Source organism: Rhinichthys klamathensis, unplaced genomic scaffold (genome assembly GCF_029890125.1).
Source record: "Rhinichthys klamathensis goyatoka isolate OS25496 unplaced genomic scaffold, OSU_Roscu_1.1 h1tg000228l_1, whole genome shotgun sequence".
Lineage (NCBI taxonomy): Eukaryota > Metazoa > Chordata > Actinopteri > Cypriniformes > Leuciscidae > Rhinichthys > Rhinichthys klamathensis.
In genome coordinates, this window is record NW_026606752.1 from 1,092,218 (window position 1) to 1,109,875 (window position 17,658).

Here is a 17,658-nt window from a genome sequence, read left to right on the forward strand (position 1 = left end):
CGTGTGAGAGCATTTCACTGGGAATCTGGCTTGGGGGGTTTGTCAGTCTCTCTATAGTAGCAAAAAGTGTGCGTGTGTTGTTTAAGTTTCTGTTTATAATATTCGAGAAGAAGGTCTGTCTAGCTTTGCCTAGTTCAATATTAAAAGCATGGATGCTGTCTTTGTAGATGTTATAATGGACTACAAGTTTTGTCTTCCGCCACATGCGCTCTGCTCTTCTGCATTGTCTTTTCATATTTTGCACAGCTGTTGAGTTTCTCCAAGGTGCTTTTTGTCTACCACTATTCTTCCTGACTTTCACAGGAGCAATATCATCAATTGCACTTTTAACTTTTGAGTTAAAAGAATCAAGGAGAAAATCAACAGAGTCAGCAGATATGCTTGGTTTTAAAGATATGGCCTTCATAAATAGCACACTAGTGTTCTCATTTAAGCATCTCTTCTTGACAGACACAGATCTAGCTTCAATGGCCGGAGAGATCAATATATCAAAGAAAATACAGAAATGATCAGACAGTGCTACATCCTTAATAACAATCGATGAGATGTTTAGACCCGTACTGATAAGTAAATCTAGAGTGTGTCCATGATTGTGTGTGGGACCATGTACATGCTGAGTCAGATCAAACGTTTTTAAAACAGTTTTGATTTCTTTTGCCATATTGTTTTCTGCATTATCTATGTGAATGTTAAAATCTCCAGCAATGGCAAAACAGTCAAACTGTGAGGAAATTGTTGATAGCAGTTCTGTAAAGTCCTCAGCAAAGGCTGGAGAGTATTTTGGAGGCCTGTAAATAATGATAAGTAAAATACGTGGAGCACCTTTTAACACAATACCCAGATTTTCGAAAGACGGGTAATTCCCAAATGATATTTGCTTACATTGATAGACATCTTTAAAAAGAGCAGCTAAGCCCCCGCCTCTCTTACCCGCTCTGCAGACACTCATAAAAGTAAAGTTAGGAGGGGATGTTTCATTGAGGACTGTTCCACTGCAGCTGTCTTCTAACCAAGTTTCATTTAGAAACATGAAGTCCAGGTTGTATGTGGTTATTAAATCGTTGACTAGAAGTGATTTATTTTTAAGTGAGCGGATGTTTAAAAGTGCTAACTTAACAGTCTTACTTTTTGTCCCCACAGCAATCTTAGTTTGGCGTGTGATAGGCACCAGATTAGACGGGTTTGCTGTAAGGCTTTTGAAGGCCTTAGATTTTCTATCATGTAATTGAACGGCAATAGAGAAAGATTCAGGCACACTGGGTTCCCGCTTGTTTTGTAAACATTTAAGAAAGTTACTGTTTTCATAGCGGGGACCCGACACATATCACTGAGAGCTGGTATCAGTTGTTTTTGGTTCACCTCGAGCCGCTGGAGGAGGGTGTGAGCCCTGGCGCTGTGGCAGAGGCCGAAGAGCTCTCACAGGAGGAGGGGGAGGGCGAGCTGGGCCCGCAGGCTTTGGTGGTTGTGGGGCCTGCCGTTTTTTGGTTGACATCTGGGGACTTGCAGCAAAAGAGTGCGATAGTTTGGTTCCAGCATACACCAGTTTTTCCATTTTCTCTGAGAAGCACAGAAGTGGAGATGCTGGAGAGAGGAATAACGTGTCTGGGGAGAGGGGCTGTTGCTGTAATATGCTGTCCTGGTTTCCCTCGCTGTTTTCCAGAAAAGTGTCCTTGGGAGCTGAATCTTGGAGCAGTTCTGATATGTCCCGGTCTGTCTGTGGAGAGCTCTGTGGGCGGGGCTTTGCTGAGATTGTGTCCGTGAGCAGAAGTTGTTGTGGCTGCATGGTGTTATCGTTGTCCTTGTGTGATATGTCAACCGCATGTCCATTCAGGTGCCGAAGTGAAGTCCTGTGGTCATTCATACTGTGTCCAGGTGTGTGTGTGCCATTCAGGTTGAGTGGATTGGCACACACTGCAGAAGGATGATTGAGAGAGAAGTAGATGTTGTCCTTTAGCACTCTTGAACCAAGTTTGTTTGGGTGGAGCCCATCCTGTTGAAACAGTTGCCTCTGACTCCAGAAAAGATTGAAGTTGTCAATGAAGTTCACTCCTTTTATATTGCAGGTTTTTTGCAGCCATGTGTTGAGCCCGAGCAACCGTGAAAACCTGTTTGTTCCTCTTGCTGGGAGTGGTCCACTGATGAATGGCTGAACTTTCAGTCTTTTTAGTGTTTCAAAAAGTTCGTTGACTTAGATGTCAGGCATGATGCACACTTTTTAGATAGTTGATATTAAAATTAATATGAGCTCATACGGTACTGAAAAAATATGTACACATGATTTGACAGTTTATTTGATTAAAATACCAAAAACGAATCGCTTTTCTACCCTCGGTACTTCCAGTAATCGCTTGATTCCGGTTCTGGCTTGATTGACAGGTGTCTCGTCCAATCAGCGACAAGTATGCCATTCTCAAAATATACCTACCTTTTCCGTTTTGAATGAATTGTCGTTGTGTTTTCTGAATTGTCGTTGTGTTTTCTGAATTGTCGTTATGTTTTCTGAATTGTTTTTTTCTTTTTCTGAATTGTCGTTGTGTTTTTTGAATTGTTGTTGTGTTTTCTGAATTGTTATTTTGTTTTCTGAATTGTTATTGGATTTGTTATTTTGTTTTTATAATTGTGTTTTGTTTTGCACCTCTCGACCACCGTACGAGAGAGCGCAAGTCACACCTTTCCTAATAAACTTGCACTGGTTGCCAATCGCTGCTCGCAAAAATTCAAGACACTGATGTTTGCCTACAGAACAACCACTGGCTCTGCACCCCTATACCTAAACTCACTACTTCAGACCTATGTGCCCTCCAGAAGCTTGCATTCTGCAAGTGAATGGCGCCTTGTAGCGCCATCCCAAAGAGGCACAAAGTCACTTTCACGGGACTTTACCTTGACTGTTCCTACCTGGTGGAATGACCTGCCTTACTGAGCTGCTGAGTCTTTAGACATTTTCAAGAAACTGCTAAAGACGCATCTTTTTCGGCAACACTTGACCCATTATTACAAACACTTACTATTCTATATCTATTTATAAAAAATAAAATAAAAACCTTGCTACATGTACTGTGCTACAGACTGCAGTAATAAAAGGCAATTTTCATTACATTTTTTTAATTACCCATACAAAATGGCAAACACTATTTCAGCAGCTATACTGAGAATCTCAACTTCCAAAATAGTACCAGACTTTGACAGACATCGAGGTGACCAGTTTTCGTGTGCTTGTGACAAACTCAGTTCACAAACTCTGCTTAAAATATTATTTACGACTAAAGTCTGTTTTGGGGGATTCAATTAAAAGTTTGGGGGAAACTTTAAGGGAAACCGAAAGCCGATCCTCAAAGCACATGGTTGGCCACAGGTGTCCCACATAAGCTGGCTAGATGCAACAGTGATCCGGCTGGACTCAAAGGAGTGAATGGCAGTATGGCACTGTGCTCGCCATGGTGCCCTGTCTATGACCATCTCTTCAAGGTCATTTGGGTCCATGTTGCATAGTTTCAAATTGGCTTTGATGCCATCCTTGTAACATTTGAGTTGCCCTCCTTATCTCTTTTCCCCTTTTGTTTTGACATCATTAGGACTGTTTTTTAGTCCTACCAGTTTAAGTCCTACCAGTGCTTGTCAACAAATTGAATCTGTGTGTTTTTACATGACATTTTGGAAATATTAACTACTTTACTACGTAGGTTTAGTTCTACTAGTTTTGATAAATGTATTGATAATGTCCAATATACCAATTATAATTACACTCACACTTTTTCATGTTTTCTAATCAGATCTGGACCGTTATCAGAGTTCTATGTAATCCATAATATTTATCTGGCTCTACCACCCCTTACTGTAATTTAACAGTTGGTTTAGGAATAATTCATTTGTTCGTAATACCCAGTGACGTCATATTAACTGTAATACAATGTTTGTACATTAGAGCAAATTTGAGTGTTGAGTGTTTGGCATGTGGGGTGTGAACAATTTCTTGGCACTAACGTCTGTTCAGATTAACGTCAAACATTTTATGACCTTTCATAAAAGTCATAATTGATACAGTTTCGTAGCTTGACAGATGACAGTAGCTGTTTGGAATACAATGTTGTTTTTACACAAAAATAACTTTTTTTCCCAGCAGGTAGTTAATGCAGATTTGTAGTCGACTGAGCTGAAAAATAATAATCTTTCCAAAATTGTCCTTGCTCTCATATGAAGCTGTAATAAGCAAGAGAAAGCAGGCAAAGGCGAGGATCTAAATGCAGGCGTTTTTAATAAAGTAACACATTGAACAGATAACAAAGTACTCAAGGAACAAAGGAACAAAATCACAAGGATACCAGAACCAGAAGCAACCACTACATGTGGTTCACTTGTTACTTTGTCAGTTGTTGTACAAGGGCTATGCAGTGCCCTCCACTAATATTTGCACCCTTGGTAAATATGAGCAAAGGCGGCTGTGAAAATAAATCTGAGTAGGTTATCCTTTTGATCTTACATTTAAAAAAAAATTCAACAACTTCAAAACAATTGAAAGTGGGTGGAAACTCAGATTATGAAATAAATGTTTTTCTCCAATGCATGTTGGCCACAATTATGTGCACGTCTAGAAATATATATCTGAAGTATATTCTTTATTCATATTTACGTTTTTTTAGCACACCAGGGGACTAGGAGAATGGAATTGTCCAGCCATGACTTCCTGTTTCACAGTATAAATATGAGGAAACACAAAGGCCAAATTCTTTGTGAGGAGGATAGTTTCGAGTGGATAAAGACTCTCCAAGGATCACAGCTGGAGATTTGCAGAGATTAGTTGAGTTTTGGGGTCAGAAAGCCTAAAAACAATAAACAAACAGTTTACATTTACATTTAATAATTTATCCAAAGCAACTTACAAATGAGGAGAATAATAGAAGCAATCAAATCAAAACTAACAATAGGGGAGCAGTATGCAAGTGCTGTGACCAGTCCCAGCTGATGACACCTCAACAGACACCAATGTGTGGAATTTAACAAATGAGCTGTTGACCATGCCACAGTAACAGCTTGGACTGGAATGCTTATACTTCAAGATACAATTCATATAAAAACACACCTTCTCCTCCGTAGTTTTCAGTTTAACAACATATCAAAAGCAAAGTCGTCACACAACAATCCTGTGCAATCAAACGCATCTGCCAGCAATTATCGAGTAATTGAAGACTTTGATTAGCTTGTTTATGTGATTACTTTCTACTGTACTGTGGTGGGAATTTTAGGCTGAATGTTGGGCTGGCCATGTTTTAACAATTGATCTTATTTGACATGCTAACACTCTGAAACAATGTACTAAGACATTTTGTACTTTGGAAGAATGTATCTGTCTCTTGGAAGGAAACCCATGACTGTGTGTATAAATAACAAACTCGAAACAGTTTGCTTACCTAGTAACCAAAGGGCTTGTCTATGATGAAGAACCAATCAAATTAAGTAATGTTTCATATCATTTTTTGCCATACCTCCTTATTCTATAAAACTGTTGTATTTGTGTTTACTGGTGGGATTCTCAATGGGATTTGTCTGAAATCCACCGGCCATGCTTATTGCTTCTTTTTGGGAGATTCTCTGAGAACTGCTCGAGAACTCCCGGCTGTAATAAAGAACATTGTAAAGGACAATTACTCAAGTCTGTCTGTTATTACTGCTGCGCAACAGGCCAGTTTAGGGAAGCAAAGAAGTTAGGGCAAGAGACTCAGCCGGTTGTCGACGGTAGACGCAGAGAGCTAGAGAATAAAGAAGTATTAAGTGTCGATTTTTAGACGCTCGGTGTCGATTAGTAGACGCGACAGATTTATTTATTAAAGGGTTAGTTCACCCAAAAATGAAAATTAAGTCATTAATTACTCACCCCCATGCTGTACCAACCCCGTAAGACCTTCGTTCATCTTCGGAACACAAATGAAGATATTTTTTATTAAATCTGAGAGGTGGATCACTGCTACATAGGCTGCCTAAGGGAATGACACTTGACGGCCCAGAAAGTCATTAAAGAAAATGTTTAAATATTTCATGTGCCTACAGTGGCTCCACTACTAGTTTATCAAGCGACGAGAATACTTTTTGTGTGGAAAACCCCCAAAAATAACGACTTTATTCGACTATTCCATTGCTTCCTTGTGGGCCTGAGACGAGAGTTCAAGAGATTTCCAGGACGCATGCACGAGAACTGATGTTCTTCTTAGGCATAGGCGTCATTTACGGGGGGGACGGGTGGGACATGTCCCCACCACTTTTTGCCAGGGTTGATATTGTCCCCTAGCCTGGTTCTACCAGGCTCTCGTACAATTCATTTGTACAGAGAGTCTGGCCTCGCTCCATTGAGAAACGTTTACTTCCTTGTAGGTGGGTTCTCTGTTTAAGTTCAAAACTATTGGATCTGCCCAGAGTCACTCAGGATCTGCCATAGCCGTGTGGTCGTGACGCATGTCTTGCGCCGAAACCGGCTGGAAACAACAAGTCCGAATTCCATATTCATAAATCTAAATATCTAAATGCTAAACCTCTCTTTCTTATATTTGTGAAATAATTTTTAAAATACCTCTTTTCAATTAAGTTGTCTGAGAACAAAAAAGCCTTTAAAACATTATCTGTTTGTAATTATTTTCCTTTTTTCAGTGTCATTTAAAGGAGCTGTATGTAAGAAATTTATTTCAATTAATCATAAAATGGCCCTGAAATGTCACTAGACATTAAGAAATCATGTACATTTCAAATACTTATATCACTGACAACAGTAGTCTGGCCAGGATATTGTCATTTAAAAAGTGCAGTTGCAGCCCTCAACTGATGTTGATGTTGTCATGTTGTGTTTTGGTCTGATCCTCCACCTATCTACCAATCAAGTCAGTAGTGTTGCGGCATCCGAGTTGCCAGCTCTGCTCAGTTACCACAGCTGCAGCTCGTCACGTTCCTGCTGGATCCTGCTGCCGATCTGGCAACCTCGAGTCAGGGAGGAGGGGGAGGGGATACACCACTCCAAGTAATTTGACAGTGATTGCAGTACTAGTTTTGGCCACAATCTTACATACAGCTCCTTTAATTCTCTTAACTTGTTAATGTTTATTTTATATTATCCCCCTACTGTTTTTTTTTATTTTTTTTATTATTATTATTTTTTGTTTGTTTTTGAATTATGTTTTCTGTTATTACTTGTACATTGTTTTAAGCAATAAAAAAAAAACAGGTCCGAATGATCAGAGGATTATGTTTAGAATAAGATGTCTGTCAACGAGAGCTGCATGTTTTGTTCATCGAATTTAAGAGTTCAAGGAACAATTCTAAATTCTAAATGTATATTTGACACTAAGGACAGTGATGTATTCAGTCAACCGTCGAAGCTGGGTGTAATCATTAACAATACGCCGCTGCGGTCGTTTCGGATCTGCCGCAAATGCTGTACAGTGATCATCGTGCACGCCGAGCTGCCCAGGACGAACTCCTAACCTTTCTGCCTCCCTCACTTGGTCCTCCATTAGTGCAACAAGAGGAGACGACAACAACTATCGGCTTTGCATCCCTATCGTTCGCCTTAGCTAACTCATTCACCACTAGCGGAGTGAGCTGGAAAATCAAACTTTTCCCGAACCCCGTGGGGAGGAGGGCCACAACATCATGGCCACCAACAACACTTAGCAAACATTGATCTTGCTCCGGCTTTAACTTCTGGATATTCGGCAGTTTTGCAACAACGGACCGAATAGCTTTTCTCACGTCTTTCTCCGCTGCCATTACTGAACTCCAACTCAAACTGACGCGCTACATCAACGTCATCGTTCTCAGCCACTCCCTCTATTCGCTGATTGGTCCTACAAAAAATTGATTTCTGGAAACATAAGAATATACAGCAGTCCCAGACGTAGTACTGAAGGAAAATGAAATTGAGCGGAAGCGCGTAGGAGGGCGCAGCCAGGCTAATTGTCCCCACCACTTTTGAAACATCTCGCGGCACGGATGTACCAATACAAATAAAACATCTCCAGTTAACTAGCAGCATTCGTTTCATTCATTTGTTAAATAAGAGGCGATCTAGTGCTGAAATGTGTTGTCTTCACTCGGACGCGCACTTCAATCCGTTGCGGAGATTCTATTCGTTCCGGTGAAATCACAAATCAAAATGCACACAAACGTGTCCCTGCTTCTCTGGGTTCTAATCCGCACTCGTATAGTTTTTTTTTCCCTCATCAAAACCGATAATGTTTATCAGTGATAAAGTATATCAAGATTCTTGATATACAACCACTGATAATCGGTTTTGATGAGGGAAAAAACTATACGAGTGCGGATTAGAACCCAGAACCTCCGACACGCTTGGCAAAAATTCTGCCACTGGACCATTACAGTACATATGCAACACATTCACGATACTAACAACATATATTAGATCTCATTGTACGACCAATTAAACCCAAAGTGCCATCACATTTTTGGTCGGACATCATCACATCTTTGTATACATTTTTGTTTATTTACATCAGTAAGCTACAGGACATCGTCTTTCAAAACATGACCTCCGCGAAAGAGAAAAAAAGAAATGCCCTTCCGAATGCGTCTCTGTCCCCAGCACATTTCAAATCAAACTGACGCCCATGACAGACAGACAGACAGACAGACAGACAGACAGATAGATAGATAGATAGATAGATAGATAGATAGATAGATAGATAGATAGATAGATAGATAGATAGATAGATAGATAGATAGATTGTCACATGTCTGTCCTGTCTTGTGTTGCACATGGGTGGTTGTTATGTTGGGCCATGTGCCTCTGTCATTGTTTGATCCCTCCCGCTCGTTACCTGATTAGTGTTTGAGTTTCTCCACCTGTTCCCTCTTGATTTGTTCCCTTTATAAGTCTCCTCATGTTTGCAGTCTTGGTCGGTTCGTTGTCATTGTCAGATGTTTCTCTGTTCCTGGTTGGTGTTCCCTGTATTCTTGACCCAGTGTTTGTTTCATGTTCATTTATTATGTTTTCCCCCTCGTGGGTTTTTGATTTGTGTTTGTTCTGTTTTGTAAATAAACCTTCCTTGTTTTGCACTTGAGTTCTCCTTTTCCTAAGTGTGAACGTGACAGAACGAACCGATCATTTTTTAACTCAGCAGCAAGGAGGATTTTATTTAGTTATTTATTTATTTTTTCTCTGAAGAAGCATGAATGACATGTATATGGACGACGATGATCTGGATTGCCCGGACTACGTCATCTCCACATTTGGAGCAACCCAGTTCCGTCCTATCGGCGGGGACCGAAGGACTCGGCCCGGTAAGGAATCCGGAGGAATGAACATCTTCCAAGCGTTCGCTTTGATGACTCATCAAAGGGAGGAGTCGGAGCGCTTGGCCAGGGTTTCTGAGACCCGTGGAGGTCACAGGAGAGATTTTCGGGGGACCCGCCAGGTAATTTTTCGTGGGACCCGGGGAGGTTGTAAAGGAGGAGGAGGTGGTCGAGAGGAGGGTCAACATCACTCTCCATCCTGGCCTCCTTACGATCCTGTACCAGTGGAGGGCAGTTCAGAGCCGGCTTCTCACCGTCATGGACGGAGGAGAGGAAATCCATCTGCCCAGCGAGACTGCTCACGTCCCGTCTGCCCGGCGAGAGACTGCTCACGTCCCGTCTGCCCGGCGAGAGACTGCTCACGTCCCGTCTGCCCGGCGAGAGACTGCTCACGTCCCGTCTGCCCGGCGAGAGACTGCTCACGTCCCGTCTGCCCGGCGAGAGACTGCTCACGTCCCGTCTGCCCGGCGAGAGACTGCTCACGTCCCGTCTGCCCGGCGAGAGACTGCTCACGTCCCGTCTGCCCGGCGAGAGACTGCTCACGTCCCGTCTGCCCGGCGAGAGACTGCTCACGTCCCGTCTGCCCGGCGAGAGACTGCTCACGTCCCGTCTGCCCGGCGAGAGACTGCTCACGTCCCGTCTGCCCGGCGAGAGACTGCTCACGTCCCGTCCGCCCGGCGAGAGACTGCTCACGTCCCGTCCGCCCAGCGAGAGACTGCTCACGTCCCGTCTGCCCAGCGAAGGACTGCTCACGTCCCGTCTGCCCAGCGAAGGACCGCTCACGTCCCCTCTGCCCAGCGAGAGACCGCTCATGTCCCTGAGCCGGTGCCTGTCCCTGAGCCGGTGCCTGTCCCTGAGCCGGTGCCTGTCCCTGAGCCGGTACCTGTCCCTGAGCCGTTGGTTGTCCCTGAGCCGGTGCCTGTCCCTGAGCCGGTGCCTGTCCCTGAGCCGGTGCCTGTCCCTGAGCCGGTACCTGTCCCTGAGCCGGTGGTTGTCCCTGAGCCGGTGTTTGCCCCTGAGCCGGAGTCTGTCCCTGAGCCGGAATCTATGTTTGTTTCTGTATTTGTTTCTGTTCTTATGACTGTGTCTGTGTTAATGTCTGTCCCTGAGCCAGTGTCTGTCCCTGTCCCTGTCCCGGAGCCTGTCCTTGACCCGGAGCCAGTGTCGGTCCCAGAGCCTGAGCCTGTGTCTATCCCAGAGTCTGAGCCTGTGCCTGTCCCAGAGCCTGAACCGAGGTCTTCACCGCCCTGGCCACCTGAAAGGCCTGATCCGCCCTGGCCGCCCGAGGGGTCTGCTCCGCCCTGGCCACCCGAAGGGTCTTCACCGCCCTGGCCACCTGAAAGGCCTGATCCGCCCTGGCCGCCCGAGGGGTCTGCTCCGCCCTGGCCACCCGAAGGGTCTTCACCGCCCTGGCCACCCGAAGGGTCTTCACCGCCCTGGCCACCTGAAAGGTCTGATCCGCCCTGGCCACCTGAAAGGTCTTCACCGCCCTGGCCACCTGAAAGGTCTGATCCGCCCAGGCCGCCCGAGGGTTCTTCACCGCCATGGCCGCCCGAGGGTTCTTCGCCGCCCTGGCCACTCGAGGGTTCTTCGCCGCCCTGGCCGCCTGATGAACTCTGTCTCGCCCTGGCCAGTCGATGTCCCGTTCCGCCCTGGTCTGTCCCCCCTGTCCCGCCCTGGTCTGTCCCCCCTGTCCCGCCCTGGTCTGTCCCTCCCGTTCCGCCTGATGTTTCCTTCCTGCCCCGCCCTAGCCTCATGGAGCGTCTGGTAGCCGCTCCGTAGGGAGGGGGTTATGTCACATGTCTGTCCTGTCTTGTGTTGCACATGGGTGGTTGTTATGTTGGGCCATGTGCCTCTGTCATTGTTTGATCCCTCCCGCTCGTTACCTGATTAGTGTTTGAGTTTCTCCACCTGTTCCCTCTTGATTTGTTCCCTTTATAAGTCTCCTCATGTTTGCAGTCTTGGTCGGTTCGTTGTCATTGTCAGATGTTTCTCTGTTCCTGGTTGGTGTTCCCTGTATTCTTGACCCAGTGTTTGTTTCATGTTCATTTATTATGTTTTCCCCCTCGTGGGTTTTTGATTTGTGTTTGTTCTGTTTTGTAAATAAACCTTCCTTGTTTTGCACTTGAGTTCTCCTTTTCCTAAGTGTGAACGTGACATAGATAGATAGATAAGGGAAACAAAGTTGATACATTGCAGGTGTCAGAACACAAGAGCTTTCTCCCTAGTCACACAGGTTTTTCCTGCGATTCAGGCTATTAGCCTCAGGATAAACTCTCCGCTAAAGCTGCGACAGTTGAATGTATGACTTGTCAAACATTCCACCCTTTGTTTGTTCGGTTAATTAAGTGAATCATCTGTGTTCTTATGGTGCTTATTTAAAGTATTTTTTCCTTTTGGATTTTTTTGTGTAAACATGTCATAGTGCACAAGTGCAATTGGGACACATCTTTAAAAGTGTAGTAAGCTATATGTAAAAACTATGTAAGCAATAAGGTACAAAAGGCTGTGCTGTAAATCACGGCTGAAGGGCCTGCAACCCCTACAGGCGTGACTTATTCACAATACAGCAGTCTAGCCTCGAGTACCTTATTGCTTTTATAAAACGGTGACCACACAATACAAATAGAGAGAGTCTGGCCTCGCTCCATTGACAAGCGTTAACTTCCTGGAATGCGGGTCCTCTGTTGAAGTTTAAAACTATTGGATCTGCCCAGAGTCACTCTGGATCTGCCGTAATCAATCACATAATGCTTGGTCGTGACGTATGACGACTCAAACTAGCGCACCTCAGTGTCATCGTTCTCAGCCACTCCCTCTGTTCGCTGATTGGACCGGTAAAAAATTGATCGGAGAAAACCCAAGAATATACAGCAAACCCAGATGTAGAAGGAAAATGAAAATTGAGCGGAAGTACGTAGGAGGGTGCAGCCAGGCTAGGGAAAGACTGTCTTTATGAGCGAGTCGTCAGTAGAGAAGACATTCATTATTGAAAGGACTGAAACTTGCTGTGAACACGGAGAAGCAACTGCCATGACATCGGTCACGGGAAAACCCCTTAAAGGGATACTCCACTTTTTTTGGAAATAGGCTCATTTTACAACTCCCCCAGAGTTAAACTGAGTTTTACCGTTTTTGAATCCATTCAGCCGATCTCCGGTTCTGGCGGTACCACTTTTAGCATAGCTTAGCATACATCATTGAAGTGGACAAGACCATTAGCATTTCTAAAAAAAAAAATGACCAAAGAGTTTCGATATTTTTCCTATTTAAAACTTGACTCTTCTGTAGTTACATCGTGCACTAAGACCGACGGAAAATGTAAGGTTGCGATTTTCTAGGCTGATATGGCTAGGAACTATACTCTCATTCCTGCGTAATAATCAAGAAACTTTACTGCCATACCATGAGAGCAGCAGGCGTAATGATATGACGCAGCGCCTGAAAATAGGCTACCTTCTGTCAACACAACGGAACTATTTTCAGGCGCTGCGTCATATCATTACGCCTGCTGCTCTCATGGTACGGCAGTAAAGTTTCTTGATTATTATTATTACCAGTACAATAGTATTATAAGCTAATACTAATACCAATCAAATTACATGTTCAAATGCCTGCTTGAAAAAGGGTCGTAAAGAAATTCCCTCCAAAGGGAACAACTTCTTATTGGCTCACAACCATCCAGAGCGTGACATCTTCACGCTTTAAAAATCATTGACCAAAAGATCACGCCCTCTTAGTCCTCTCTTCCTCTGGCCTTCACTGCTGCTTCTTCGGGTTGATGTCTGTGGGGTCAATGGGCCCCAGCAGGCTGTACCTGCTATGCCTTCACTCTCCCAACAGAGTCAGACTGTATTTTCTTCAATCCAACTCAGAAGAAAACTGCAACTTTACCAGCACTGAATGGGCAACCAACTCTTCCGACTTCCTCACTCCTGAGTTGCCTGCATGGCCTCTCCGGCCCAGGGCCGGCAGATCACAATCTGCATGTGCTCAGCCATGTGCTCATGGAGAGAGAGAAAACCTTCATCCAGAACAGAGTCAAACTACCCAAGCAAGTTTATCATATCTTCTTCATCCAACGGAGAAGAAAACGACTTCAATGTTTGACACTCAAAGGAAACATCAACATCCTTTTCCAAGATCTTCAAGAAATGTGTCCGCTGCAAATGCCATGCAAGTATATACATTTAATGAGGTACTCTGAAAATGATAAGCTGATGGTTCTTTTCATAGTTAAATGGATCTTTTCCATAGAATGAAACCGGAAGCAGGAAATGGAACTGTCACCTTAACCATCTACCCAGTGTCTGTGTAATTGTTTGTTAGTTATGTGTTCGTGACTTAGTTAATAAAACTTTTGCACAATATGTATTTGGTTCTGATTCTCTGCTAACAAACAACGTTTATTTTACAATCTTGATCTTGTTACATGCTCTAAGTGCTGTACATGCTAAGAAATAATGATTTTTCTGTGGCCATGAAAGATACCCTTTTCTTAGAATAAATGATTAATCAAAAGAGTTTGTTTGGACGAACTGATTAATTGATTGTAATATTAATTTAGCTACATCAAAGTTAATCCAATTAACTGACCCAAATATTCCTAATCAATCATAACAAGTTATGATTGATCATTAATATTTCCCCTTTGATCTAACTCGCTACAAGCCTATGGAAAAATCCTAGGGAACCAGTGTTATGCTAGTGGTTGGCCTACAAAGGGACGTCATACCTTCACCACTCTATTACCCATTAGAGTGTCAGTTTTAAGTCAATGGGGACAGAGGACGAGAGACATGGACTCCCACTGTAACTTTACCTGGGGGTGTTGCCTTTTGGACACAGTTACTTTATAAAAAAAAGAGTCACATTTTGTAATATTTGCATTGTTTTATTTTTTGTTATATCGATTATTTTCCCATCCAGTTTATTTTAGGTTCCAGTTTAACAAACAAACTAACAATAGTCAAAGGCAGGGTCATTTCCTCCTAGGAAGCATGGGAGTTCCCTTGCTTCCTAGGAGGAAATGACCCTGCCTTTGACTATTGTTAGTTTGTTGAGCTAGGTTTTGATGCGCCACACAATCCTAGAATGTTTTCCTGAAAAACTTTAATTTCTTTTCGACTGTAGAAAGAAAGACAAACATCTTCGATGACATGATGGGGGTGAGTAAATTATCAGGCAATTTTAATTCTGAAGTGAACTACTCAAAGTGCATCCTGTCACGGTTTAAACTGCCCTGTCAATCATCTTGTCACAGTTGACATCCTCCACAATCAATTTCATTTAATTTCCTACCATTTCGGAGAGAAATGTAGTAGCACGTTGATCTGCCAGTCGTGGGTCTTTAGTGCAGAGAACTCTCCTTGTGTGTTTGTAATTTGCATAATGATCCATTTAAAAGTTAAATGACCAAACGTATATCTTTACAAAAGTTCACATTGCTGTTGCAGATGAATTATAAATGTGGATAACATCGAATAACTAAGCAATCAATTACACTTCAAATAACTTTTTACAAAGATGGTTTCTGTCATTTTAGGCATTGTTCGTTCTTGAAATAAGATTGATATTAGTTAGTTATTTGATGCCATAAAAACAGGGGATACTTAAATGATTAAATTAACCTTTTTTCTACTGGTCTTTGTATAAAAAAGGTTATAAAAATATCCAATAATTATCGATACCAAATGATTTGAAACATTATGTCATGATACATTTTTTAGCTATATCGCCCAGCCATTTGCAAAGGTATGAAAATAAAAATAAATGCAGCTGATTACACATATGGCATAAGTTCGTTTAGCATGTTCAGCAACATTACTTCAGCCCCAGGTACAGTATGTGACAGCAACACTGCCAACTCAAGAAGTTTAACAAGTGCAAACATAATCCATTCATCTCTTTCTGTGAGTATTATGCTCTTTCTTTTTAACCTGCCCAAAATATTCATTATCTTTAGACTCTACTAGTTTTGGTATACAAAGATGCTGCCCTCTTTTGTCAGAGAACAATAAATGAATGAATTCCAGTTAGGCATCAAGGTTATAATGCACCTGTAGAAATACAACACTAAAACAATTGGTGCAGAAATGCTTATACACTGAAAACTGCAAACGGATTACTAGATGAGCTAAAGGGGTGGCAATACGATATAAACTTCTCCAATGCAAAGTTAAAACATACTTACAATGAAACCCTTGTCTGAAAAGCTACAGAACAAATAGATAAGATAACCAGCTTCCTCAACAAGACCACGGTTAGTTTTAAAATCAAAGACACATGATATTTTCTACTTTAAATCTTCCTTAATGTTTCCAAAAATGTTTCTTTTTTTCAAAACATATTGACAATCAGACCTTTCAGGAAGATAATAGTCACACCTCTGCTGTCCAATAATTACTATGCCTAAAATTTCAGCCCTTCCCCTTTGTATATGATTTGCTGGCTTTTGCTTCCTGCTACACCTTTCTGGTATATTAAAAGGAGAGGCTGTTTTATACCTCACTGACACAGGTCTCCTCTCCTGGCAGGTTATAATCTTAAAGAAATGAACATGGCATTTAACAATCAGAGGATTTTGAAAATTATCTCCATTCTTTCTGTGAGTACAACCTTGTTCGTTCTCTTGACGAACCATCCAGAACAAAGGACAAATTGTTCTCCTAAAGAAGAGCCGGTCTTGAATCACTTACTAAAGCAGGATGCTGGAGAACTACAGGCTTGTTCTGCTATTATCCAAGGAGACATGGACGGAGTGGACAAGGGCATTTTCAGGAATCTCATGACCTCAAAAAAAAGAACATCCCTGCTATCAGAGTCATTCTATCTCAACGCAACCAAGGATTGTCCATCCTACATCCGAGAGAGAGGGTTTCTGACGCTTTCTCTCAGTAAAGAGGAGAGAGATTTCCCCATTGCTTACTCCATGGTGATCCATGAGAAGATTGAGATGTTTGAAAGGCTCTTAAGAGCCATTTACACTCCTGACAATGTGTACTGTGTTCATGTGGACCAGAGGTCTCCTGAGATCTTTAAAGAAGCAGTTAGGGCCATTGCGTCCTGTCTGACCAACGTGTTTTTGGCCAGCAAACTGGAGAATGTGATCTACGCCTCCTGGTCTCGAGTTCAAGCGGACATCAACTGCATGCAGGATCTGCTCAAGTCACCCGTCCAGTGGAGGTATCTGCTCAACACCTGTGGCACTGATTTCCCCATTAAAACCAATGCTGAAATGGTTCAGACTCTAAAACAACTGAACGGAATGAACAGTTTGGAGTCCGAGGCTGTAGAGTCTAAAAAGGTGCGCTGGGAGTATCATCACAATGTTACGAACGGTGTGATTCGGACCGATGTTAGAAAGTCACCCCCGCCAATTCAGAGCCCTATGTTCTCGGGAAATGCTTACTTTGTGGTTTCAAGAGAGTTTGTGGATCACATCTTTAAAAGCAAAGAGACTCAAGATTTCATGGAATGGGAGAAAGACACATACAGTCCAGATGAGCACATGTGGGCTACGTTACAGCGGATGCCTTCAGTACCAGGATCAAACCCTCCAAACAGAAAGTACGAGCAATCGGACATGAACTCAATTGCTCGTCTAGTGAAGTGGAGCTACCATGAAGGAGATCTAAAGAGTGGGGCTCCCTACCCACCATGCACTGGGACGCACAGACGGGCGGTGTGTATTTATGGAGCTGGGGACCTGAAATGGATTGTGAAGCAACACCATCTTTTGGCAAACAAGTTTGATCCAGAAGTAGATGATGTAGCGATAAAATGTATGGAGGCTTTTTTAAGGTACAAAGCTATTTATGGTAGATCATTACTAACAGTTGAAAAATCTGACATAATATTATGATGTTTTCAAAAACATCATAAAATTAATTTAAAAATGTTTGTAAATATTGGAGAAATGGATGTTGATATGTAAATGTATAAATGTTTAATATAACACCTTCTATGCTGGTCATATTACAATGCAAACTGTCAAATAAAAATGAATTAAATTAATAGTTTGGCTTTATAAAATATTTGTACTTTTTTCTACAGACGCTTAATTTGTGTTACACATAATATTTAATATAAACCAACATTTGATTATAATGAATTTAAATAATAAAAATAAAAATGAATTAGAGTACAAAAAAGAAAAGGTCTCACAAGAAAAGGTAATGGGTCGATGATGCACAATGTACAAGACCAAATACAAACATATACATTTATAATAAACCAACTACTTGCTTGATATTGTGCTGAATTTACATTTATTCTATGCAAATTAATCTTGTAATCTCTATGTAATGTTTGTTTATGGCCTATTTATGAAAGCTGTTATGAAGGGCTGCCAAATTCTTAAGA

The 17,658-nt window shown here is 42.3% G+C and overlaps 1 protein-coding gene across 1 annotated transcript; it reads left to right on the top strand.

Annotated features, from left to right (window-relative positions):
* Positions 1 to 15,736: 15,736 nt before the first annotated feature.
* LOC130099370 (beta-1,3-galactosyl-O-glycosyl-glycoprotein beta-1,6-N-acetylglucosaminyltransferase 3-like) lies at positions 15,737 to 17,323 on the top strand. The gene has a single exon (XM_056265039.1). It carries the CDS (start codon positions 15,848 to 15,850, stop codon positions 17,156 to 17,158), a length of 1,311 nt encoding a protein of 436 aa, XP_056121014.1. The 5' UTR covers positions 15,737 to 15,847; the 3' UTR covers positions 17,159 to 17,323.
* Positions 17,324 to 17,658: the final 335 nt, after the last annotated feature.

Excerpts from the sequence above, each read along its gene's own strand:
- LOC130099370 (XM_056265039.1), top strand. The coding sequence starts at position 15,848 with ATGAACATGGCATTTAACAATCAGAGGATTTTGAAAATTATCTCCATT.